This window comes from Macrotis lagotis, chromosome 3 (genome assembly GCF_037893015.1).
Source record: "Macrotis lagotis isolate mMagLag1 chromosome 3, bilby.v1.9.chrom.fasta, whole genome shotgun sequence".
Lineage (NCBI taxonomy): Eukaryota > Metazoa > Chordata > Mammalia > Peramelemorphia > Peramelidae > Macrotis > Macrotis lagotis.
Genome location: NC_133660.1, coordinates 46,181,736 through 46,209,406, shown reverse-complemented (window position 1 = coordinate 46,209,406; position 27,671 = coordinate 46,181,736). Strand labels below are relative to the sequence as shown.

Genomic DNA, 27,671 nt, shown 5'->3' with positions numbered 1-27,671 from the left:
ATGCATGGAGATGTTCCTGCAAACTTCATTTCCCATATTTTCAACATCTTGGTATGCTGCAACCATCGAGAGGGATAATCATAGACCAGAGACACTGGCATAAACCATAAATGTTTCACTTCCCTAATAAGAAATTCTGGGCAGCTAGGTGGTGCAGTGGATAGAGCACTGGCCCTGGAGTCAGGAGGACCTGAGTTCAAATCTGACCTCAGACACTTAATAATTTACCTAGCCGTGTGGCCTTGAGCAAGTCACTTAACCCCATTGCCTTACAAAAAAAAAAAAGAAATTCTGATGTCACCAAATACTTCACCTCTCCCGGAGGCTCTAACCTTTCTACACCTGGGCATTCTCATTTAGACTTCCATTCCCTCCATCTCAGGTTATTCACTCCATTGGACCACGCTCAGCCTTCTCCAACCTTAGATTAATGGTTTGTCATTTTAATTCTACACTTTCCCATGCTCATGAACTGCTTCTCCTCCTCTAAACATACCTCAGCCCTGGATTACTCCCACTATCCACCTCCTCAATTACTAAATGAAACTGGAGGAAATTCCACAAACACCAAGAGGATACTTTACAAATTCATATTATCCAAATTCAACTGAGACCTCAGTAAGGTAGACCTTTTATTCCTCCCAGATTCTTTTATCACTTTCTAAATCTTTGAATCATTCCTGGATGAAGTTCCCCACACTTTCTCTCCCCTCTAAGCAGAGGACTTTGCTTCTTTACTAAAAAAATTTCATCTCAAAACCTCTTAACATATTATTCCCCCCCTTCTCTTCTTCCCTAACAGTCTCTAAACATGGGTAATCTTCTATAGAGGTACTTGACCACATCCCCTCCATTTTTTCCCAGCAGATTATGTCTTCAATTATCCCTTACATTTCTAATCAACCTCTTCCTATCAATTCTTTCCCTGTTTTAAAACATTCCAAAGATTTTCCTATTCAAAAAAATCCTTCACTGGTTCTTATCCAAATTCCTTGATCAAGCTGCTTGTGCTTCCTTTCTCTCCTCACTCACTTCTTACCCCTTTGCAATATGGCTTCTGATCTCCTCACTCAACTAATACCACTCCCTCAATGTTAACCCAACAATCTCTTAATTGCTACAAATCTGACAGTCTTTTCTTGAATCTAATGCTCTTTTGGCCTCCTCACTATGTCTGGCACTGATCACCCTCTTCTCTGGGATGCTCTAGGCTAAGACTAGATTTTATGTGCAAAGAAGTGACAGTTGAGATATGGGAGGTGATTATATTACCAAGAGAAAGAACAGAGACAGAGAGAACAAAGAGCACAGGCCTCCATCTCCCTCTCTGGGCTGGTTTGGACATAACTTTCTCCCAATTTCCTTCTACTTGTTGGACCACCACTTCATGATCTCCTTTGCCAGCTTACCATTCACATCACTTTCCCTAAGTGATGTCATCTCATAAGGGTCTTTTCTACCCTCCACCTTGGTAACCTAATCAAATCTCATGGATTTAACGCTCACCTCTATGTACATAATTTTCAGATCTACATCCAGCCCTAGTCTTTCCTGAGAGCTTGTCACACACCACTAATTCATTATTGGATATTTCAAACTGGATAGTCAAGAAACATCTTAAAATTCAATGAGTCAGACTAAATTTATTATCTTTTCCCTAAACCCTTCCCTTTTCCTCCTCCTTCTCCTCCTTTTTTCTGTTAAAAGTACCACCATCTCTCCAGGCCCACAAGTTCATAAATCGTCACTGTCTCTCACCTCAACTATCCAATCAGTGGCCAAATCTTATAGTTTCTTTCTTTACAACATATCTGCCATCTTACCTGTTTATCTAATCATACAGCAGCCCCCTAAGTTTTGCTGACATTATTACAATAGTTTTCTAATTAGTCTCATTGTCTGAAGTCTATTACTATCACAATCCAATCTAATTTTTCTTTAACACAGATATGTCCATGTGACTCTCTTACTCATCCAGCTCTACTGGCTTCCTAATGCCTCTATAATAAAGTATAAACTCTCTTTAGCCCTTATAGCTCTATATAACCTGTCGATTATTTCTTAAAGCCAAAATATTGTTTTATTTTTGATTTCATTTGTCATATTCATTTAATGATGGAGAAATAAAAAATAATTACAATGGGAAGGCAGGTTTTCCAGTTTACTTAACAGCTAGTATTTAATAAACTTGGAGTAGGGCTCAAATAATTAATTAACTGATAAAGAAAATATAATTTTCTTAATGAGAAAAATCATACCAACATACCACTGGATCGCTCTAAAGCTTGAGAAGATAAAAGTAAATAACAGAATGCAGGAAATATTAGGATCAGCTCAAGTTCTATTTTTGACATGAGGTCGTACCTGAAAATCCCACTCTACCAAATCACATTGTATTACTTTTGTAATACTGGGACTTGTATTTTTTTTTTAGGTTTTTGCAAGGCAAATGAGGTTAAGTGGCTTGCCCAGCTAGATAATTATTAAGTATCTGAGGGCAGATTTGAACTCAGGTCCTCCTGACTCCAGGACAGTGCTCTATCTACTGCACCATCTAGCTGCCCCAGACTTGTGTGTGTGTGTGTGTGTGTGTGTGTATATATATATCTACCTATAATGCAGATATTATCTGACCAACCTCCCCTCTCCTATAAACTGTAAACTACTGGAAGGGAGGGGCTATTTTCCCTTATCTTTTAATCCCTGTGGTCCATTACAGGGCCAAGAACATAGATGTCACTTAAAGGTTTGCTGGCTGATTTCTATTAATGCTCACTTAAATGAAGAATCATTTTTATAAGGAAACACAGTTGAGCCCTGAGTCATTCACATTTTCACAAAAAAAAAAATATGGGTTCAATTAAATGGAAACTGTTATTATTATTATATATATATATATATATATATAGTTTGTGAAAACATAGCAATCAAATCAGAAATATGGGCAATCTTGTAGCATTCTGAGAGAACTCATTTCTGTGTACAGTCACTCACTGTCAGTGGGTCAAAAGCCACTGAGTTAAACAGAAAATATAGTTAAGCAGACTACTCTCTCATATATACTAAAGATATATATACTTCCATCCAAACATACTTTAGTTCCTACACACACACTTCCCTCTCCCTCACCCTTTAGCTGAGAACCTTGATTTAAACTACATTAAAAAAATTGAGACCATTTGTAAAATTGTTCCCTTTTACTTCCTTCTCACTCACTTTGGCTCTGCCATTTAGTCCTCCCTGCTTTACCCATCTCACCTGAAGAGGTAACCCTTCTTGCCAAGGCAAACCCCTCACCATGCACAAGGGATCCCATTCCAATAAGCCTTCTCCATCATTCCCATCCTCTCTCTTATCTTATTCCTCTATTGATCCATCAATCCTTGCAAGCTGTTGTCCTGTATCTCTTTTCCCTTTTGTGGCTGAATTCCTTGAGAAAGACTTCTACAATAGATGCCTTCACTTCCTTTCCTCTCTCTCAATACAATGGCCTATTGAATCAATTGAAATTACTCTTTCCAACATTAACTGGCCAATCGAACATCCTCTTCTCAAATGCTCGTTTTTGATGAACTTTCTACAACCACTTGGCACCCTCTTCTCTTTAGGTTTTCATGACACATCCTCCCGTTGGTTCTCTCCTCCCTGGTAGACTGCTCATCTCCGTTTCTTTTGCTGTATCTTCCTCCAGGGGGGTGAGTGACAAACACAACTCCATGCCAGGCTCAATTTTCTTTCCCCTCTATACTATTTCACTTGATCTCTCAGAAGTGGCAATTCTTGAACCTACTTATCTAGCCTGAACCTCCCAATCTCTATCTGATTATGGCCATGTTTAATAAACTCTAGGGCCTCCCTATTACAATCAAGTTCACATATAAAATCCTGGTTGGCTTTGAAATCCCTTCATCGCCTCATCCCTTCCTATTCTTCCTCCCTCACCATGCCCTCTGACCCAGCACATAAGACCATGTACTCTGGAAATCTAGTAACACTGGTTTTCTTTGCTGTTCCACAAAGTAAGTAACTTTATCTCCCTAACTCCAGGTATTTCATGGGCTTTTTCCTATACCAGATCCTTTCTCCCTCTTTAGGTCTACTCCCCGACTTCCTTCAAGGGTCAGTTAACATCCTACCATTTACAAAATGCCTTCCTAATTCCCTCCATAATGCTTCCCTTTGATAATAGCTTCAATCTATCTGATCATTTTATAACGAATAATAACATAAATATAATATGCTAATATTAACATAGTATGATAACCTTATTCAATCTAACCTATTTGGACACAGATGTCTGCAGGTTGTCACCTCTATTAGACTGAGCTCCCCTTTGGGGCAAAGATTGGTTTGACTTTCTATAACTTTCTATATAACTCTCCATTGATCAGCACAGTGCTTGGTAGACAGTAGATGCACAAGACATCCACTCCAGTCCATCCTCCACGAGGTCACCCACTTCAGTTCATCCTCCATAAGACTGTCCACTCTAGTTCAGCCTCCACTCAGCTGTCAAATAGTCTTCTTAATGTATAAGTCTAGGTTACCCCACCACTCAATAATTCCAGTGGCTCACAATCATCTTCAGGTTCAAATATAAATTCATTTTAGCATTCAAAGTACTTCATAACCCGGTCCCTTTCTACTTTTCCAGTATTCTTACACCTTCCCCTCCCTTTAATAAAGGCTTGCTAACTTGACTAGTCATTTTCATATATAGTCTATCTACACATACAATGTCCCTGAAAATCACTTTATATGTGTATTTAGTATTTTCAATTGTGTGTGAGCTATGATCAGTGACTCTCACATGAGAGTAGAAATACTTACTACAGCATTTCAAATATACGTGATTTCAATGATCCTGGTATACTCTTCAATGATATAGCTTGGAATTATTCTATACCTTAATAAAATTGTCTTAATAGTTTCAATAGCTGAAAAAATTATTCACTGTCCAATGATGAAGTCCTCTGAAATTAAGTTTATCCACCAATACAACTACTTTGTAAGGTTCATTCTCCAAGATTTCCCAGCTTGCTAGAACCTTTCATAGCCCATGCTCAGTTGATATAGCCTTTAAGAACTCAGAATCACCTCCATACCACAATTAGAGGCTGGATTTTTATGAAGAATGATAAAAATTCAAATTATTAAAATTTTTTCAGTAATGAAGTATGATGCTTAAGGCAGAAATATAGGATGTACCAATAAGATTTAACCTTTACATCTCCTTTGCTCTCCAGCCACTGCTCTCTCAGACCAAAGTATCTCACTAGGCCCAATATTTATGTGGCCCCACCAAGCTTTCCCTTATGGTCTGATAACCTTCTAGTAGGCAACACTGCTCCACTTTAATCCCCATTCTCTCCCATTCTCGTTAATTCTGATCGACTAGATATAGTCTGATATAATCAAACCAATAATTCTGATCTGACTATTGGAATGGGCATGTTAATCCACTATCCACTCACTAGCATCATACCATCTTTCCAAAACAAAATCTGGCCAATTTCTCAAGTTGCCAATGTGTTGATTTCTATTAAAATGCAAGCTCTTAGAAGGTAGGTACTATTTTTCTTTTAATTTTAACTCCTCAATGTTTGGCAGATAATAAATGCTTGACAAAAACTTTACTCATTCATAAGTCAAGCATACTGACAAAATAAAAATGATATAATCTGTGATAGAAAGAACAACAGTGTGGCAGCTAGGCAGCACAAGTGTTGATAAAGCACTGACCCTGGAGTCAGGAGGAGCTGAGTTCAAATGTGACCTCAGACACTAAATACTGATTTAGTTGTGTGACCTTGGGCAAGTCACTTAACCCCATTGCTTTGCCAAAAAAAAGAAACAACATAGGAAATATATTTTAAAAATAGTAACGTACTTATTCAAAAACTTGCATATCATCTCTGCTACATTTTCACAATTTTTCTTAGTGGGGCAAAAAACCAAGCAGGAATAATGAGGAATGACTTCAGTAACCAAAGCAACTAAATGATCAGGATCCATCTTTTTGAGATTATCAGAATACTGCAAAAATCAAAGAAAAAACCTTAATTAGTAATAATATCAGCAATAAATAAATAATGAATAAATAAATAAATAAAATATCAACAATGTCTTTCTTCCAGCTTTTCCATCTGTGTTAAAGACTATAAAATAGAGAAATACCTATACAGTAAACAAATTTCTTACTTTCTCTTCAATTATAATTCACTTGACATAATTAAATTCTTTTAAAAACTGTTTCCAAATGGACTTTTTCATGAGAGGAATTAAAGAAAATAGTCAATATTAATTTCAAAGCACATTTTTGAAAATTCTGAGATCAATGAATATCTTAATATTCTTTAAAACTAGCAATATGGTCTTCAATGAATTTTCATACAAACACAACATATCTAATTTTTATATGAACATTTTTATTAAAGAACACCCAAGTCCACAATATATTTAAAAATAAATATCCATTACTAAATCTCTGCTACTCAATATTACCTTGCATTTAAGGAGACGAGAAAAAGTATAGCCTTTCTCTGCTTTGATGTCAACTTCATAGATAGTATCATTTATTTTCAGATATTCTTTCAACTCTACCTGGAATTTTAAAAGTACAGACATAGATACAATTAATACAATATATATGTTATATTTTATATATTACACATACACATTTTATATATTCATTGTTCATCAGTGTTAAATTTTGAAAAATCATACTGCAAAATTTGACATTAACACGAGATTACCTATTCTCTAAAAAACAAAGGAAAAACTTTCACAAAACTAAAAAATAAAGATATGACATCTTCAAAAAAAAATAAATTCAATGCTTTGAAACATTTTCTTGAATTTTCCTTTCCATCCAACCCCTTGCCCTCACATTTGGAAACTTCTATAAAAATATCTATTTCCTCTCAAACAATCTGGTCTCTGGACTGGATTCATTGGTTTCCAAATATCCTGGAATTTCCATCTTCACTTCACAATAGCCACATACATCATAAGTCCTATTTGTCACTCATTAACTATTCTACTTCTATGATCCAGAACTCTGAAATTCCTTTTTTTAACATAATTCACTGTTTTTATTTTCTTCTCATGCCTCACTCCTCCTAAACTCATTCTTCATTTTTGCTACAATTTTCGTATGACACCTCATAATACATCATCAGCTACAACTGAATCCTTTTTCCTTTTAGTCATGCCTTGCCAACAAACATTAACCCTACCGAGCTTACCCTCACTGTCTCTGCCTTTTCCATTATTTTTCTGTATACTTAAACTTTGGAAAAAATTATGAGGAAGATCACCATTAATGTTATCTAATCTCATATGTGCCTCATTGATAAATGGCCATTATTTTATCACTGATTAATTAATGCTATAATACTATCCACAGTGTATTATGTCAAACCTCACCTCTCCTTAGGTCTTACTATATTCTAAGCTCCAGGTTTTTTTTTTTTAAATTCAATTCATTATTTATTTTAAGTACTTATTTTGTTAAAATTTTGAGGTCCAAATTCTCTCCTTCCAGCCCCTCCTTCATTTGAGAAGGTAAGCAACATAACAATTACACATGTAAGACATGCAAAATTTACTTCTATTTTAACCATATTGCAGAAAAATAGACAAGAAAAGTAAAAAAATAAAATTCAATTTGCACTTCAGAGTAGGATAAAGAGGCAGAGTCTCCTTGCCAAAATTAACTACTCCAAACTGCTGTCTGGGTTCCTATTGCCACTAGGAGATGAATTCCTAATCTTACCCTTTCCCCCCTTATCTTCAACTTCTTCTAGTCTACTATAATCTCTTCCCACATTACATACAAAAAAGTTCATTTCTCCAATCTTAAAAAAAAAACTTTCACTAAACAAGCATTTTTAAGCACTTATGCTATATCACATGCTGTGCGAAGTCTGGGGAAATAAGGAAAGGCAAAAACAGTCTGTGTCCTCAAGGACTCCTCAGTCTAGCAGAGGATGGCTATGTCCATCTAAGTTATACACACTAGGTAAATACCAAGGATCTGAGAGGGAAGGGATCAAGAAAGCAAGATTTGAACTGAGACTTGAAGTTGGACAGGAAAGCCAAGCGAGAAGGAAGTGTACTGCACCCTGCAGAAAGAGTCAGTATGAGGCAGAAGCCCACACTGGAATCACATGAAGGCGGTCCGGCCAGCAGGCCAAGGCAGTTAGACCGCAGCCCAATACTATAGTGAAGGGGAAGACATTTGGAGAAAAAGCAATGGGCCCAGGTGGGAAGATATTTATATGAAGGATAAAGCATTTTACATTGAAGGAAAGGAGGAGTCACTGGAGTTGGAGAAGAATAGTGATGGGTTGGGTCTGATTATTCAGAAGATTACTGTAGCAATTTTTTCAGTTTTCCCCTCAGAATTTAAAATTATTTTAAGAGAGAGAGAGAGAGAGAGAGAGAGAGAGAGAGAGAGAGAGAGTGTGTGAGTGTGTGTATGTGTGTGTGCGCGCGCATGCGCACGCTATTTAATGTGTATTTATTTCTTTAAACTGATGTGGTTGTTTTGGGGGCAAATACTTTTATAAATACAGACAAAAATGTCTTCAGTTAATATAATCATCAAGAACTGTATTTTCTGAAAATATCCAAGTTTGATAATGCTCATGTTTATACAAAAATACATTGTAAAGTATGTAATTCTATTTATTTTGAACAAAAAAATCTTTTAAACCTGATATAGGGAATGAAATAGTTACCTTTTTTAGCCTTCAGGTATTAGTAATGGAGAAAATTTGGAGAAAAAAACCATAATACAAACTATCCCAAAACATTTGAGGGTTGTTTTAAGTTATAAAATGTAAAACTGCAATAAGACTTTAGGAACATCTCATATATGCACTAAGTATTATTTTCAAATAAAAATAAAATTTCTAGACAATTTCTTCAAATATTTTATGAAGATAGTCTATTAAGAGAATTAAATCCAAAACTATATGAAGTCTAAATTTACTTTAGAAAATATATTACAACTATCCAGGCTTATGCTTGAATCAGAGTCAAAATATTATTTTCTTCATACCCTGAGAATTTAAATACATCTGAACTATTTTTCTGTCATCTCTCCCCCCCCCAAAAAAAATTAAAAGGAAAAGCAGAGTAAAAATAACTACATAAACTTCATATAGGAATCTGAAATAAACCTATTAGTGTTTTGTCTTTGACATCTACATCTACAGGGTTTAATAAAAATCCTATCCTGACTGTGGAGTATCTAAATATTACTAAATGATATCAGCAGCAGATTCCTCAACAGACAACTTGTGCATGTTTATGGGCACATCCAGATTAAGTAAGAGTGATCCTCTTGACAATTAGAACCTGATGGGGATCCTGGAACATTTCCACCCTTCCAGGATCCCCAAAAAAGGAGATGTCCAATATACAAAAGGCTACCTCTTAGAAGGGAGTTTCCTGGGATTCTTTCAGTGATGACCATATTAGAAATTCTGACAGTCCCAGTGATGGCCTCTGATTTTCCCTTCACCAACAGATTCTGTGACACCTAAGTAACCTCAGATTTCAAGTTTAATTTATAATCCAATAGTGTTGGAAGAGAAATGAGAGATATGTATGGACAATGTCAAAGTAAAGACCACAGGTGGGGGATCCTTACAGGACAATTCTTAATAGCCTCCCTTTTTCCCCCCTTTATAGTGTATGTTACTATACTACAATACTCAAATCATAACATTATGGAGAGATCTAAATGAATACAGTCTTACTGAATAAATGCAAATCTTGAATACATACTGGTCGAAATTTACTAGAATAATATTCTGCTTTCAGGAATTCTTGGAGTTCTTCTACATTATTTAACGTTGCGCTCATGCCAATGATTTGAGTTGTTTCTGAAAAAAAATTGAGGAAAAAACATTACTTCGTATGTTTTGAACAAAATTGTCCAACTGGGCTCACAGAACTAGTCTGTGCTGTGCCACCATGTGGCTGATTCCTAAAGAAACAAAAAGTTGGAATGTTTCAACCACTGATTGAGTTTTTAACATATTCCTTTTAATGAAAACTTTGCATAATGTATAAATATTTCCTGCTTTTTAAAGCAAAGTTTATTGAATATAATTTAACTTTCTCTTGTTAACAGAGGCCCATTATTTAATCAGTTATTGCAGCATCCATGGTTTGTAGCTACAATGAATAAAATTAATAATACTTAACATTTATACAGAGCTTAAATGCTTGCATAGCGTTTTACACATATAGTCTCAGAGAGCTTTGTAAATTAATTAGTGGCTTCTAGGGTATGTAGAGCAAAGGCAGCCATGCACCCCAGTCCATGCCCACAGTGACAGATGCCCTTTGACATCGAACTGTTTGGCAGGACTACATTGATGCCAAGCTCCTCTCTTCCCTCTGCAGAGGGTTCTGCATAACCAAGCCCTCCTGGAAGGCAGAGTGCCCAAATGAGGAGCACCTCACCAAAGCCATGAGGATGCACAGAAAGGCCCAACAATGGCAAGAAACTGATGACACAAGAACAGGAGTATTGGACAATACTTATACAAACTGCAAACTGGTTTGGATTTTCTGTTTCTAGGCTAGGTGGCAGCCCCCAAATAGAATAGTCTTAAGAGTTAAGACTTTCAATTTTGCTTTTCTTTGATTTTGCCTGTTAGAAACTGTAACAAGCAATTTTTATGTACAGCAAACACAGTTTTAGAAAATAACATGAATTCTAACAGTTGCACAAATTCATGAATTCCGTGATCAAGGAACACAACACAGAAGAGAATTTAATATGATGAGTTTTATGTAATTTTTCCAGACATGTGTTATTAAATTTGTAAAAACTAAGTATAAAGCAAGTAGTGCTATTATAGTTTCAAATGTGACCTAAAGTTTTTAACACCAATGCATTTTTATTTCCATAAAAATAACATGATGTGAGGAATACAATAAATTCTTTTAAAACTCTGTAACTTTAAAATGCCTAATTTTGTTTCATGACAGTGAAGAAAAGCTAAAGAAGCAAGAGAATGTGACAGCAAGGCAGAGAAGAAAGCTACCCCAAGCTGAAATGGAGAGCAGCTGCCGAAGCAGCAAATCTCTGACAGACAGCCAAGAAATACTCCACTAGGGAAGAGCAAAGTCAGCAACAAAGAAACTGAAGCCACACTGAAGGGATGCATCCACCTAGCAGAGAGGGATCAAACAAGTGGATGAAGCAGCTGATCCTTTTTTTATGCATTGCCAGATAAAGTTTATTTCTTAGACAATAATGGCTTAGTTTTTGTAATACTTTCACATAACAAACTTATGTGCTGGATAGCTATAATGTGAATTTTATAAACTGAAAAAAAAAGGGTGACTATGAGATTTGTCCATGATCACATAGCTTGTTAACAGGGTTAGAATTCTTATAAGAATGTCTTGATTTTCAATGCAATTCTCTATTCATTTAATTAATTAACCATTTATAAAATACTTACTGCTGGTATACAGAATTTTTGCTAGGGTAATTTCCAGTATAGCACCCCGGCTTCCTTCACCAATCATGTGCAACTTTGAAGCAAAAAAAAAAAAAGCATAAGTGTATTTCTGATAAAATGAGGTTTTATTATTATTTAAATAAATGCATGCATAAACCAAATTTAAAACTCTCACATGTACATTATCAGTGGGAAATTAAAAACCTTTAGAGACAACAAGACTTTGTGGACCTTTCCTCAGAACTTGTTACTGTTATTTCTTTTAAGTCTGTGGCATCTTTTTAGTGAAATATTCATAGCAACAGGTTTCCTGGTAACAAAGAACTGATAATAAAATATGAGCCTAAAGACTGGGGAATGGCTGAACAAATTGTAAAACATAAACACAATGGAATATTATTGTGCTTAAGAAGTGATAAATTCAAAGAGTTTAGAAGAACATGACAAGACCTGTATGATCTACTCTAGTGAAATAAGCAGAACTAGGAAATCAATCTGCACAGTTAAATAAATTACAGAACTTAAAAAAATAAAACAAAGTTCACAACTGAACAATGACTATTTTTGGCTCCAAAAAGTTAAGAAAACATACCGCTCCTCCATTGCTGGAAGTTAGGACCTACAGAAGTGGAGTCTTATACACACTGTCTGGGGTGATGTGTGTTGCTTTTGCTTAACTGTTGTTCTTTGTTAAAAGGAAAGATTCACTAAGGGGGAGGGGAAAGGAATATGAGTAGAAATGGCTTTGAAGTAAAAAAAAAGGCATCAATGAAACTTTTAAAATAATATAGACTATCTCCCCCAAGTAAACAATAAAAATCTGAAACATGACTATGAATTAAGAATAACGGCATTTTAAAAATACATGACAAATTATTTGGTACCTTTTTTGAGATCTAGAGAAATTTATATATAGCTTTAATGAAATCATTTTTAAAATTATTAGTATTAATAATCTAGGAAAGTATTAACAAACCTCATCTATGACAACTAGACCCAATTCATTAATTCTTCCATCTTCAATTAATGAGTTGATCAAACCATGTCCTTTTTCAATAGTAGCAATATACAAAGATTTTTTCCCTCTTCTTTTAATTGGAGGAAATCTCCCTTTACTTCCAGCATATTCTTCAACAAAAAAACCCAGCTCTACTCCAAAACTTGACAAGCTTGAAATCTGCAATAACAAGTTTCAAAATGTTAAGAAAACTAAGTTTCAAAAAAAAAAAAAACACCACTAAGTCTCATATGTAATCTCACTAAAACATAAACTAAAATTCTGTGGAAACTTAACCTCAAAAAAGAGGAGACTTACCTAAGCAATATCACCAAAAAAAAAAAAAAAATTCAATGGGATGGCCTTTGGAAAATAAAGAGAAACTTTAAGAAACCAGCTAGTTTACATTTTAAGAGAATGCTTAATATACTAAATTTAAAAGAGCTTTAAGACTTTCAAAAATAAGTTATTTAGGCATATTGTTCACAATGTTGCTTAGAAAAAAAAGTCTGTTAGTAATAAGCATGCTTCACTCCAAATCCAGGGCTCTTTATTACAATGTCCTTCTGCTAATCCCCAGAGAACAGATAAGGACAACTGGCAAGTTCTACTTGAACTTTTATCCTTTCTTTGGAAAGAAGGAACCCCATCTAAATCAAAGAGGGATTAATATAAGATTATTTAATTCTAAAATATAAAAACAGAATAGGAGAAAATAACATCAACTTTTGGTCCAATTTCTGCAAATTCTGGCATTACTCAATTGTTTCTTCCTGTCTCTTGAAGAATGGAAATTAAGATCTGGTTCCTGAATCAAAAGATCCAGAAGTAGGTAAATGGTCTCCCTCTAAGATTCTTTTGCACTGTAATAAGCTGTTCTCCTAGAAAATACATTGTACTTTCTCCAGGAAAGCATGCTATTTAGAAAGGAAGAAAGAAAGAGACCATCTGAAACCACAAGTTATAGGATTCCTAGGGAGGGGGGAAAAAAAAAAGAACTGACTCTCCAACCTGTGAGGTATGTATGCAATAAAAATGCAATTGTTTCTGTTCTGGCCAGGAACCCTAAGGGTCCTTCCCCTTCCAGATTGTTTTTTTTTTTGAGTACACACATTAGACCATCTTTTGCCACATTTCTTAACTAGTCTTAAATCACTGAATCACTGTGACCTGGGAAAGGTCTTAGCTTAAAAAGGCCAAAGGTTTCCCACTCCATTGGGAGTCATCTCCAGTCATCCTGACCTATGTCTTGTCACTGAACTCTACGACTCTGGAAGAGAGAGAGGGGTTGATGACTTTGCCCTGGTTCACTTAAATCCAATACAATGGAAAGTTAATATATCTTCCTAATAATGTCATTTGTCATCTTCAAGAACTTAAGACATAGGGGGCAGCTAGGTGGCGCAGTGGATAGACACTGGCCTTGGAGTCAGGAGTACCTGAGTTCAAATCTGACCTCAGACACTTAATAATTACCTAGCTGTGTGGCCTTGGACAAGCCATTTAACCCCATTGCCTTGCAAAAACTAAAAAAAAGAAAAAAAAGAACTTAAGACATACAATGACAACAATTCAAGCCTCAATAAACCTTCAGAGATTAAACAGCTTGGAGATGTCTGGGGCTTTGTTAAGAATTAATTCACAAGCACCAGCCCTGGAGTCAGGAGTACCTGAGTTCAAATCTGGTCTCAGACACTTAATAATTACCTAGCTGTGTGGCCTTGGGCAAGCCACTTAACCCCCATTGCCTTAAATAAAAATTAAAAAAAAAAGAATTAATTCATAAGTATATATTAAGCACAAAGAAACAAGCTAAGGCTAAGCCTATGTGCAGCACAGAGGAAAGAAAAGGTGGACCTCTAAAGTTCGTTCCAACTCTGAAGTTACAACCTCCCAACACCAGAGGTCAATTTAACTGGAACCCCCCCCACCAGTTTTGGACAAAAGTCAAAACTGCCCCTCCCCGCCATTTAGGGTCCAGTGGCCCTCATGCCCTTCTGCTGGAGCAGCTCATCTTTAAAAGAGTTACCTGGTATTAAGACTCATAGTTTGCAGAACGCAAAATGATCAGTAAAGGCTCAAGTGGAGCCCTTTCATAGTTTTTATTTCCCTCTACCTTCCCTTTCCATTGTGCTCTCGGAAATCGAATAGTGGGAGAAAAAAAGACAATATTCTCAACAGATTATCAGTCAATGAACATTATATATACAAGATGAGATAAGATTCATTTTGTCATTACTAAGGAATAGGTATGAATGAAAAAGAAGAAAAAACGTTATCCCACCTTTTCTTGAACAATAGCTACATATGGTAGAATCATCAAAACATTCTTCTGCCTACAAAGCAATTCTTGAAGCATTAAAATCTCAGCTACAAGAGTTTTTCCACCACTGGTTGGCAGTGAATATATTAAATTCCTTCTCTGCTGTAGACAGGTCAATGTTAAACAAGTATGTTGCCAATCTGAAAATTTTAAGAAAGGGAGTTACTTTCCTCTATTTCAGTTCTATCACAAAATAAGTTTCTTCTAAAATGAAGATCAACCAAAATCCAATATGACAACTTTTCTTGTTAGTTAAAAAACAATGTAAATTTTCATCAATATTACACAATACAGCTCCCTATTCATTAAATAACCGATTCCTATTTTGACTTCAACTACGTTGAATTGTATCTATTATCTATCATCTGAAAAACAAGTATTAAGTACCCACTGTATGGGAAGCTTCCACTCTGAAGGCTCATCAAGAAATCTGTGAAGGAAAATCAAACCAGGCCTTAACAAACTGGCAAGGCTTTGAGTTCAGCCTGAACTGGGACATCTTCTCTTCTCTCCTCTTTTCCACATGGTTATCTCATCAGCTACAGAGGATTCAATTACACACAGAAGATTCTCATACCTGTTTATCCAGCATCCCTAATCTTTTTCCTGAGCTATACTTTTGAAACTTCAACTACTTATTAGACTTCTCCAACTGGAAGTCTTATGGACATCTTACATTCAGCATGTGCAAAACAACTCTGGTTTTCCCCCACAAAAGACCTGCATTGAGTCATAGATCTGCTAGTACCTAATTGTCACTGGACTTCTATTATGCTCATACTCCTCATCTGTAAGATAAGAGGTTTGAACTAAAAGATCTCTGAAGTTTGTCTTCAAGTTCTAACAGCCACTCAAGCTATTCATGAAAACAAACCCCATGGGACTTCACTTGAAACATTTCTGTAACACCAAATTATTACACTTAGAAGCAAAAAAATTAATTTTTTGTAAAATATTCTATCATTTAAAGTTGTCAAATTTGTTCAAATATAGCCTGATCATAGATATTTGGTTAACCTATTTTTAAATCAACTACAGAAATTAAACGTAAGTTTCCAAAGTAGAAAAAAATCATAAAAATCAATTCCCTAGAATTTTCAATTAGATAAAATGCTATGAATTAGCTAAAGAAATAAAAGTAAAGGCTTAAAAATCCTCTAGCTAAATGAAAAATAGTATATAAATATGTGTTGTAAATGAACCCTAACCACTGAGTAGATTGGTCTTTTTCAGGAAGCCTAATTTTGCAAGTGAGAAGGAATTTAAAACTTCATTTTCCAGAGAACTATTCACTTAGAAACCATTATGCCATTTAGCAAACTTACAGAAATTAGTATATTCTGAAATGAAAGAATCAGTATGTCTTAGAAAATTGGTACACATGAATAAACAAACAGGTTCACAACTAAATAAGTGATGAGAGAATTAGGCAAGATAAAGCAGACAATTTTCATCATATAAAGTTAAAATTTTTGTACAAATCTAGTATCTAATATTGAGTGAGTTATATGTAAAGTGATTTACAAACCTTAAAAAGTCATAAATGTTTAACTATTATTAGAATTTAAAACGAGAAGGAAAACTGATGAGAAAAAACACTTTACAGTAAACTTCTGACAAAAAATTTCACATCCAAGATTTTTTAAATTTACAAGACAAAGAACCATTCATTTCCAAGTAGATAAATGGTAATAATAATAAGAATTGTAATAACTTTATAAAGTACTTTATGTATGGAATCTCATTTGATCCTCACACAACAGAGGGAGGAAGATGTTTTTATTATTCCCATTTTACATAAGAGGGAACTGAGATACACAGAAGGTAAGTGATTTGCCCAGGGTCATGTATTCAAATCTTCTGAAGTAGGATTCAAATTTGGATCTTTCTGACTCAGAACTTTATGACCTGTGACAACTATCAAAGGACATACACAGGGAGTTTCCAAAAGAAATCTAATCTATTGATAACTACTAAAATTGTTCTAAATTACTATTAAGAGAAATGCAAAACAAAGCAAATCTAGGGTTCTATTTCACACCCATCAAACTGACAATGATGACAAAAAAGGAAATGACGAGTATTAGCTGACCTACGGGAAAACCAAGAGCTGTGAATTGGTCCTCCCCTTCTGCAAAGCAGTATGAAGTTCATCCAAAATGTTGCAGACCCTTTGGCCAGCTACGCTTGCTAGGTCTATACCACAAGACGTCAAATAAAGAGGAAGAAAGTGATCCATATGTGAAAAAACGTTGAAGACAGATCTTTCCAGCAATGGAAATTAAAAGGTCCTACTATGGGGAAGTTAAACAAATTATATTACTTAAATGTAATGCAGTATCATTGTGTCTTGGGAATGACTATGGAGACCCCTGGAAACTCAATCAGAATGAAATGAGCAGAATTGGGAGAACAATTTTTACAGTAACATTATAATGGAGAAGGGTAACAACATTATGGAGAAAGATTTTGGAATTCTCATCAATTCACTATGGAGTTTAAAATGCCTAAGATGAAAAATGTCATTCACCTTTTGCCCTAGAAGTGATGAACATAAAAATGTATTGAAATATATAATTTTGAGTCACGTATGACCAATAAGGATATGTTTTGCTGAACTACGCATATTTATACTAAGGAGAGATTCTTCCTTTTTTCAAAAAATTCAAGCACATATTTTCAACAAGGTAAAATACATAGCAATCATGCAAGTGTGTATTTATAAGTACAGCTTACGCACTTTTACCATAATTAAAACTGCTATGAAGTGGTTAATTAAGGTAATTGTTGTTATACAGGTTATATTTATCTTTTAAAAAAATAAAGATTTCTGAGGTCGTGTGTGTGTGTCATATTTGGCCATCCTTATATGTGCCACATACTAACATCAGCAACTTAAAGGGAAGGGAGGGTGAGGAAATCAAACCAGAGGCAATGACCCCCTCAGAGAGGCATGGAAAGTGAGGGCCCTCTCTGAGCAGCCAATGTTCAGGAAAGTTCCCCTAGTTATATCCTCCATCACTTAACAGTCCTAGAGAGTTCAGGAGATAGAGGACTCACATAAACCAAATAGAGAACAATAGAAAACTACATGTAATTAAATGCTAAACAATAGTATTTCTTCTGAATGATATAATAATCTTAAATAAAGGAAAAGTCAATGCAGGCTTCCAATAGAGCCAACAATGGAAGGAAAATTATTTAGTAAAAGAAGAGTAAAGCATGATTTAAACCACAAAAATTTAAACACCATTAAAGGGAACTTTATGACATTAAAGGTGTGTTATTCTGAGTAGAGGGCTAGCCTTGGAGTCAGCAACACCTGCCTTTGTGTCCATATGGTAAATCATTTAACTTTGCAATGTCAGCAAGCAAACTTTAAAGCCTATAATTATAGATGAGTTGCTGCTATACATGGAAGAGTTGCCCTGATGAATGTTTTCCATGTGGATGAAGCCATAGATCTAGCCTACTCCTCAATGGCCTTTAAAAAAAGGCGGGGGGGGGGGGGGGAGTGAGGGAAAGGAGAAGATAAGGGCAAATAAGTCCTATTACTGCAATGGTAAACAAATTATTTTGCATGACTATGAACATCTGTCATAAACATGTCTCCATCACAGTTACTAGAAAAACAATGGACTTACCATATAATTTTTTAATCCCCTTGTATTGCACAAACAAGTCTCTAACTTTGCTGGGTAATGAATAAAAAGGACCTAGGTCATCAGAAGAAGATTCCATTGTTCTCTTAGCAACATTAATCTCTTCAGATAGAATAGCTTCTTTCATTTGCTTGCTCTTAGAAAACTTAGGTGTTTGCACTTTGGCATTTCCTGTCATGGCACTTTTCAAACAATCTTTAAGGCTTCTTCTGCTCATATCAGATTCTGTGCTCTTAGGAGATGAATTTTTCTTTTCCTGGGGTTGTTCCAGAGGTATTTCACTCAAAGTCTGGTGTGAAGATAGGGAATCACTTTCTTTAGCAGACAGTTTATTCAAACCATTGGAAGAGTCCTTTATTTTTTCAAAATATAAAGCCTGTGAACATGGTACATCATACAAAAGGTCATCTCCAGGTCTGATGATCAGATTTTCTTGCAAAGACAAACTCTTTGGTGAATAGCAGTAATTCAGAGTTTTAACCTCAGTTAAGTTACTGTCAGTAGCAATAACATCAAGTTCATTGGTCTCTGTGTTTTTTGAACAAAGCTTTCCAAAAGCAGGTTGTGTGGTAGTTATTTTGTGTTCAGGAGACTGCATATATTTTTGTTCTAAATCACCTACTTGAGCTAAAAAAGAGTTTTCAGCAAAACTATCATAATCACCAAACATGTCCTCGCCACTGTCATCATACTGAAAAGACAAAAGTATTTATCAATGCTGGAGCAAGTTATCCATGTTAGCCTAAAGTGACAAACATAAAAATAAATGTTTCAAATGACTTAGGAAAATCTATTTCAGCAATAATTATTCTGACCAGAATAATTACACTTCATAAAAGTTTAATATATAAAGTACAACTGATTATACAAACTGAAATAAACTGAAAATTCCCTCAATACTCCTAACCAAAGGTGCAGGTAGTTGATAGACTGCATTGTCTAATTAAGAGTTTGTGGCACTGTGAGTTTTTACTTAATCTGGTAACATTACACTAATGCAAAAGAATGAAAACAAGAAAGATAATCAGGCAACTGTCAGCAATTAAACATCTACTACTTGCTGCTACCCCAAAAGGTAGTCCCTGCCCCCATGAAGCTCATAATCAAAGTGGGGAGACAACATACAAACAGCAATTTTCGACAAGCTATATACAAAATAAGCTGGAAATAACCAATAGAGGGAAGGCACCAAAATTCAAAAGGTCAGGAAAAGCTTCCTGCCAATGCTGAAGTTAGAGCAGGTACCTGAGGCCAGGAAGCAGAGATGAGGAAAGGGGGCATTCCAGGTATGGGGATGACAATCAGTGAAAATGACTGGAGTCAGGGGAGGGAGTGTTTCATTTGAAAAACAGATCAGTGTTACTGGATAGAACAGGATGGCAGAAAGGCCAGAGGAGCAAATCATGACAGGTCTTGAATGCCAACTAGGATTTTAGTTTATTTTGGAAGTAATAAAGAATCTTCAGTTTAGAGATTAGGTGAAGTAACATGGTTAGGCCTCAGCTATAGAAAGATTGCTCTTGAAGAAGTGTAAAAATGAGGTTTCAAAATATTTTGGGGGTTGGGTTGCCATGTAATATCCTGAGAGCAAGCGCAAGCCAGTAGGAGAGTGAGCCAGGCTGTGGGCGGGCCGGGCTGCAAGCGGGTGGGCGCTGAGGCGGTGCAGAGGCCAGGCAGCAGTTGAGGCGGTGGCAGCAGGCCCAGCGTCAGAGGCAGGAGCTGTCTGTCTGCTGCCGGCCTGTTTGTCTGTCACTAGCTGGGTCGGGGCCAGCCGAGAGGTCTGGCTGCAGGAGGCAGCATGTCGGTGGCCAGACTCAAGAAGCAGTTCTACAAGGCAAGCCAGCTGGTCAGTGAAAAGGTTGGAGGAGCTGAAGGGACCAAGCTTGATAATGACTTCAAAGAAAGATGTTACCAGCAAGGCTGTGGCAGAGGTGTTGGTGTTGAGTACCTTCAACCCAAGGTAGCCCCAGAGCCAAGCTGACCATGCTCAACACTTGTGTCGAAGATTAGAGGGCAAGTGATGAATCCTGGTTATCCACAGTCAGAAGAGCTCTTGGGCAAGTGCATGATACGCTATGGAAAAGAGCTTGGAGATGAGTCCAACTTTGGTGATGCCCTTTTGGATGCTAGTGAATCCATGAAGTGATTAGCAGAAGTGAAAGATTCTCTAGACATAGAAGTCAAACAGAATTTTGTGGACCCCCTCCAGAACCTCTGTGATAAAGACCTAAAGGAGATACAGCATCATCTGAAAAAGCTTGAGGGCAGACATCTGGATTTTGACTATAAGAAGGAGCGGCAAGGAAAGATACCAGATGAGGAGCTTCATCAAGCAATGGAGAAATTTGAAGAGTCCAAGAAAGTGGCAGAGACTAGCATGCACAATCTCTTGGAGACTGATATTCAGCTCTCAGCCCTGGTAGATGCCCAGTTGGATTACCACAGGCAAGCTGTGCAGATCCTGGATGAGCTGGCAGACAAGCTGAAGCGCAGGATGCGGGAAGTCTCTTCCTGTCCCAAGCGGGAATACAAGCCAGAGCCCTGAGATTCCTATGACTTTGGAGAGCCTGACCAGTCTAATGGAGGTTTCCCTTGTGCTCCAGCTCCCAAGATCACAGCAGCTTCTTCCTCTTTCCGATCCTCTGACAAACCCATCCGGACCCCCGTCAGGAGTATGCCTCCTGTGGACCAGTCCAGCTGCAAGGCCTTATATGACTTTGAGACTGAGAATGATGGGGAACTGGGCTTCCAAGAGGGTGACATCATCACACTAACTAACCAGATTGACGAAAACTGGTACGAAGGCACGATCAACGGCCAGTCAGGCTTCTTTCCCCTCAACTACATGGAGGTGCTGGTCCCACTACCTCAGTGAAATAGCTGCTCTCCACACCTCCCTCCCTGTCCTCCCTTCCTTCTCTCTCCTGCTCCTCCCTCCCCCTAATGAGGAAGGCCAGGCCTGATCTCCTGCATTCCATTTTGTTCCTGTTGATACAAGAAGACAAATGGGATAATATTAATCCTGTCCATGCCAAAAGGGCATCAGATTATCTGAACTGGGCATCCTTGCAAACCCCTCTTTCCCAAGGATTTGGTACTTCCTGGAGAGACCACAAGGAGCTTGCTGCCTCCTTCCCCCACCCTCAGTCCCTTTGGCAAAGGTTCAGGCAACAACTCCCCTTAGGCCTGGTACCTGTGGTCAGGCTCAGCCTGCCCTGGGCAGACCAAGAAGTGGATGCTACCTAGTTGAGTTACAAGTTGAGTCTAGGCAAAGAAGAATTAATTAGTGTAGGGGTCTTGTGTTTATCGTGATGGAAGCAAAGAAACATAATTTAAGTCACCTGGGTTTACATAAGACACTAGTGACCACCCAAGCTTCTTTTGGTGGGGAGGGACATCCTTCCCTCCTTTCACCTCTTCCATCTCTAGACTTTGTCCCTTCTTCATTCCCCCTCCACTTGCTGCTTCTGAGGGGCCTGGGTGGACAGGATTCGTTTACTCAACTGACTCCTAGCCATGCCCCCTCAGTCAGTCTCCAAATTCTCAGCTGGGACTGGACCAGGCTGTGAGGCTCCCATGCAAAGGGGTAACACTAAGGTGCTCTTTGAAACACTAAATTTCCTTTCCAAATGCTTCCTTGCCTGAGCAGCCATCACTCCTCTGCTTTGGCCTCCTACCAGGGAATTTCCAGAGGCTGTGCTTGAGTTCCCTGGTCCATAGCCATAGAAATTCTCAACCTCTAACCTTGACCTGAGGCCCTATCACTTGTTCCCACTCTTTGAGATCAAATTGACTTGGAAGATTCTGCCCCTTTCTCTGAACCAGACTGGAAAAAGACCTGCAATGTCAACTAAAGTAGCAGCAAGTGTATTTCCTGTGGTCACCACCAAGAATCTTGTAAAAAATGTTCCGGGTGGTTTTTAAGGAAGGGAGGAATACTATGGAAATAGCTCCATCTGCTCTGTTCTTCCCCCTGCTGGTCTGAGGCGCTCTCTTCTCTGCTGGCTGTGGCCAAAGGTTGGCAGCTGAGTCATGAGACCACAGGATCACCGAGGTCTGAGGACCCAAGCACAGGAAAGCCAACCCCCAACCCATGGGGGCTGTCCCTAGCGTGCCTTGCTTGTTTGCAGCCTTCTTGGAGGTTGGATGTTAGACTTGGGCTGGGGTCGGGGACTATTCCTGCAGGCACCAGTCAGATCCCTATGGAGGTTATGGCCTTTTTGCCTCAGGTTCTGCTGCCTTAACTGGCTGAAATAAGAAATTTGATATTCTCCTTTTTTCCTTTTCTTTCTCCTTCTCCCCCTTTCCCCCCCTTCTCATTACCTCTACTCCTCCTCTTTCTCTCTTTTCTTCTTGACAGGAGCTAATGTTAGATATAGCAATGTAAACCAGGCTTTGGAGACTTCTGTACTATGGTAGTTTTGAGGTGGAAGTAAGAGGCATTTGTTCAGGGCAGCTAGGTGGCCCAGTGGATAGAGCACTGGCCCTGGAGTCAGGAGTACACAAGTTCAAATCCGGCCTCAGACACTTAATAATTACCTAGCTATGTGGCCTTGGGCAAGCCACTTCACCTCATTGCCTAGCAAAAAACCTTAAAAAAAAAAAAGGCATTTATTCCACGACCTGACTTAAATTCTCCTGATTGGTGACCTTCTGATTCCAGGAGCCAGGCTCAGCCACAGCCCGTTGCAGGCAATGGGTCCCAGATAGCTTTAGCATTGTCCCCTTGTGGCTTCTCTGACCAAAAAGCCAAGCCACAGACACCACCTGCTTGGGATCCTGAAGATCAGCCAGGACCAGCTGGGAGGGGGAGGGAAGAAGGGCCTGGAAAAAGCCAGAGCCACATAGACACCCCACCAAAGAAAAGTGTTACCCTCCTCCTTCAGCAGCACTTCTGCCCCTTCATACTCTTCTCAAGCTATTGTCTCCTTTGCAGACACTGCCTCCCTCTCTTTGCTCCTTTTACCTGGCAGTGTGACAGATACAAAAAGCAATGTATCCTTTTAACTGAGCATGTTGATGTATGTTTGTTACTCACATGGCAGCTGCTGTTACACTGGCACTGCCAGAGTCGTCCTTCCCCACAAAACATAGGACCACAGGAGCCAGCTGAGGCTCCTGCCTCTCTGGATTGCGAAGCCCCCACAAACCAACCTCCTCCTTTGAAAGGTTAAGCACAAAGAGTTTGATGAACTGAACCCTCCCTTCAGTTCATCCCCAAGAAACCTGCCAGACTTCATGGTGGCACTTCTTCCCTATCACTTCTTATGGTTTATTGCTAATCACTTTCTACCCCGAGTCATCTCCCTTTTTCCCTGTGTCAGCATCTCCTGCCTCAGCCCCAACTGAGCTATGTCTGAGTTGGGACCCAGTTTCCCCTCCTTCACTCTTCTCAGTGGTCCTGTTACCAGTGAGGGGATGGGTCCCTAAGGTTCTGAAGGCTCCTGGGCCAGCCCCAAGAGTCACAATATAAAATAGCTTCCCAAGTTACAGTAATGCAAGAATATCTATAGTCCCAGTCTGGAGTCCAGTGGTGCCACCCAGCCCTCCACAAACCTTTTGGCTTCTATCCCCTCAGTTCTAGAGTATGAAAAGAAGAGGATGGAGGTATAGATTAGCCATGTCATCATTCCGTAGGTCATCAGGAGCCACCATTGCATTCAGTTGGGGGGAGGGGGGAGCAGGGTTGTCTTCAGATGATCAATATAACTTTTGTTACAGTTTCTCCTTTTGCCTAGAGGCAAATTGAATTGTAATCTTGATTTTAAAAAAGTATTAAATGTTTTCTCTTTCTAAAAAAAAAAAAAGAATTATGTGGTTGTCAGCAGCTAGAGGAGAGAAGAAATAAAACTGATCCCTTGGGGGGGGGGGTGAATGAGTGAAAGGACAGTTAGAAGGAGCAGTAGGAGCAGCAGCAGCAGCCACCATAAGTAGCATAGAGAACAGAATAAGAAAGAGATATTAGGGACAGGTCCAAGTGCAACTGGGCTGATACCTGTAGCCCCTATCAGGGCCACAGGCCCAGATTAGATATGGGAGCTGCATATGTAGTACCTGCTGGGAAAGGGTAGGGGGGAGGAGTTGGGAAAGATTTTTGAGGTTACTCCCATTATCCTAGAAGAGACTGAGGTGCCTCTTACCACCTAAACCCAGTTTCTGTGAAAAAATGGGTTTGCAGAAGAAGTTTTTTACATTGAACTTAAGAAAATTTACCTTTCAGTATGGTGTTCGGATGAGTATGTTTTTAAGAAACTATTTTAGTAGGGTCTTTGAAACCCACAATGAGGCTACTTATCTAGATAACAAAGGGATGGAAATCAATCACCCAAAGACTGTATCAGGTGAGCATGACAAACTTTTTTCTTAATATTTCATCTTCATCACTTGAGTGATAACTGAGAAGATTAGAAAGGGGATGGATTCGAATCAAGGAAATCAATCAGCAATGGTCCAGGGTAAAGTGCTGAGAACCTTTTTTATGGTGGTGGCAGTGTCAAAGGACAGAAGGTGAATTATTACAAGGGTAACCTCAACAGGTCTTGACAACAGGTTGGAGATGGAGAGGTAATGGGACCAAGAAGTTCATGATTACTCCTAGGTTTAACAGGCAAGTCTAGAAAGGAGCAGAGTTTGGAGGAAAGATGGTAAGTTCGGTTTCAGACACATTGAATTTAAAATGTCTACAGGACATCCAGTTTGGGAAATCAAATAGATTTCTTGATATCAGATAGATAGAAATGCAGGATTGAAGGTCAACAGAGAGAGAGTGGAGGTGGTTATAAGAATCACTGATGTAATGCTGCTGATAAGATCATCAGGTAAGCAGGATAGGGGGAGAAGAGAGCCCAGGACAGAGCCCCAAGGAAGAACCCTAATAGCTGCTTGACCAGGATAAAAATCCAGTAAAGGAGACTGGGGAGTGAATGCACACTGTTGGAAAATGAACCAAGAGAGAGTAGTGTATTAGAAGAGAGTGGGAGTAATTGAGCATCAAAAAGTTCAAAGAACTCAAGAAAGATGAGAAAAGGCCATTAAATTTGCCAGCAGGTTGGCACAGTGGATAGTGTTCAGACTGAGTCAGGAAGTTTTCTTCTGAGTTCCTCCTAACTGACCTCAGATACTCATTAGCAGTGTGACTCTGGGTCAGTCACTTAACACTGTTAGTCTCCATTTTCTCCTCTGTAAAATGAGCTGGAGAAGGAAATGGCAAAACATTCCAATATCTTTGCCAAGAAAACTACAAATGAAATTGTGAAGAATTGGCCACAACTGAAATGACTGAACAACGGTAACTCTGGAGAGAAGAATTTCATGTGAATAGGTTAGAGAACAGACTGTACAAAGTTAAGAGAGGGAAAGTAGCAACCTTTTATGGAAGGTCTTCTTGAGAAGTTTAGCCACAAAGGGGAGGAAAGCTAGTGGGAATCAAAGGTTTTTGAGCTTGGGGTAAATGTGGACTTATCTGTGGGCAGGAAGGAAGCATTCAATAGACTGGAAAAGTCTGAAGATAAATGAGAATGGCGATGACAAAGGGGTGTTCTGTTGGAGAAGATGAAATGGAATGACATTATTTATGCACACAGGGTCAATGCATAGCCCCCTCCTTATGTGACACAGGAGTAGAAGCAGCAGTGGCAAAAACATCCAGTGCAGAAGTGTTCTTGGTGAGTAACTTTAAATTTTCCCATAAAATATAAGGCAAGGCTCTTGGCCAGGAGATATATATATATATATATATATATATATATAGATAGATATAGATAGATATATATATAGATATATATAGATATAGATATATATATATATATATAGATATATATAGATATATATAGATATATATAGATATATATAGATATATAGATATATAGAGATATAGATAGATAGAGATATAGAGAGATAGAGATAGAGATACAGATAGATATATAGATATACAGATACATAGATATGTGTATATAAATACACATATATGTCTATATAGGCATATACATATGTATATATATACACGTATGTAGTATACACATATAGCTACATGTAGGTATAGATATGTAGGCATATAAGTATATATAGACACATATAGATATATACATGGACACATAGATATAGGTATGTAGATATGTAGACATAAGTGTAGATATAGTTATATATGTGTAGACATATGCAGCTATACAGACATACAGATATGTAGATATACAGACAAATATATATATATAGATATGTAGGTATGCATGTAGACATATAGATATGTACATATATATGTAGGCATATATAGATATATATGTAGACATATATAGCTATAGCTATGCAGACATATAGATATGTAAATATACAGGTATATATAGATACGTAGGTATATATAGATATATATATGTAGACATATATAGCTATAGCTATGCAGACATAAATATGTACATATATATGTAGGCATATGTACATATATATACATATATATATACAGACATACAGAGCTATAGCTACGCAGACACACAGATATGTAGATATATATACAGCTATAGCTATACAAATAGCTCCCCACACGAGACCTAGCTATCTCTCCATACCGGTACACAGATGTGAGGACAGCCAGCTCCCTCTCTCTACATGTCTATCTACACCCATTCCGAGGTCAAACAGACCCGGGAGAGACCCAGCTCACAGGCCGCTGCCCCCCGGGGCCGGCTGCAGCGTCCTGCTCGCCATCCCCGGAGGAGGGCGGGCGGAGGCCCCGGCCGGGCAGGCGGCTTCTCGGGCCTCCGCGTCCCCCGCGCGCCGCGCCGCGCCGCCCCCCGCCGCCTACCTCCGGGGGCTCCGGGCTCCCGGGCCTGCGGCGCCGCCTCCCCTCCTCCTCCTCCTCCTCCTCCCCTTGCTCGGGCTCGGGCGGCCCCGCGCTGCGGCGGCTCCTCTTGCGGGCGGACACCCGCCGGCGGATGCCGGGGCCCGGGCTGTCCATGGGCCGGCGGCGCGGGCTCGAGGGTCGCGGGGCTGCAGCCGAAGCTCAGGGCGGGCCTCGGGCCCCGGCCTCGGGGGTCGGCCCCGCGGCTCTAGGCTGCTGTCGCCCGAGGCCGATCATGCTCCGGGACCACCGACTCGTCTACTGCGACTGAGGACGGAAGTCAAAGAAAAAAAGTTTTCTGCGCATGTGCAGTGATCTCATTGCGTCATCAACCCTCACCTTCTCAGCCGACCGCCTTAGCCCGAGA

General features: G+C 38.6%; 1 protein-coding gene and 1 pseudogene across 6 annotated transcripts in view; one reads left to right on the top strand and one right to left on the bottom strand.

Annotated features, from left to right (window-relative positions):
- The window catches only part of HELQ (helicase, POLQ like), a 57,895-nt gene extending 30,304 nt beyond the window's left edge, over positions 1–27,591 (bottom strand). For 3 of the 6 annotated variants that reach the window (XM_074228584.1, XM_074228585.1, XM_074228586.1), the window contains exons 1-8: positions 27,269–27,590; positions 18,457–19,165; positions 14,774–14,952; positions 12,469–12,669; positions 11,493–11,565; positions 9,799–9,896; positions 6,505–6,603; positions 5,891–6,036 (exon numbers count right to left, since the gene is read on the bottom strand). In XM_074228584.1, the coding sequence (XP_074084685.1) occupies positions 5,891–6,036; positions 6,505–6,603; positions 9,799–9,896; positions 11,493–11,565; positions 12,469–12,669; positions 14,774–14,952; positions 18,457–19,165; positions 27,269–27,421 (1,658 nt within the window). In that variant the 5' untranslated portion in view covers positions 27,422–27,590. Of the gene's footprint in view, positions 1–5,890; positions 6,037–6,504; positions 6,604–9,798; positions 9,897–11,492; positions 11,566–12,468; positions 12,670–14,773; positions 14,953–18,456; positions 19,166–27,268 lie in introns of all 6 variants that reach the window. The other 3 variants (XR_012476890.1, XM_074228587.1, XM_074228583.1) reach the window with 2 other exon arrangements.
- LOC141517530 (endophilin-A2 pseudogene) lies at positions 20,273–21,349 on the top strand (annotated as a pseudogene).
- Positions 27,592–27,671: the final 80 nt, after the last annotated feature.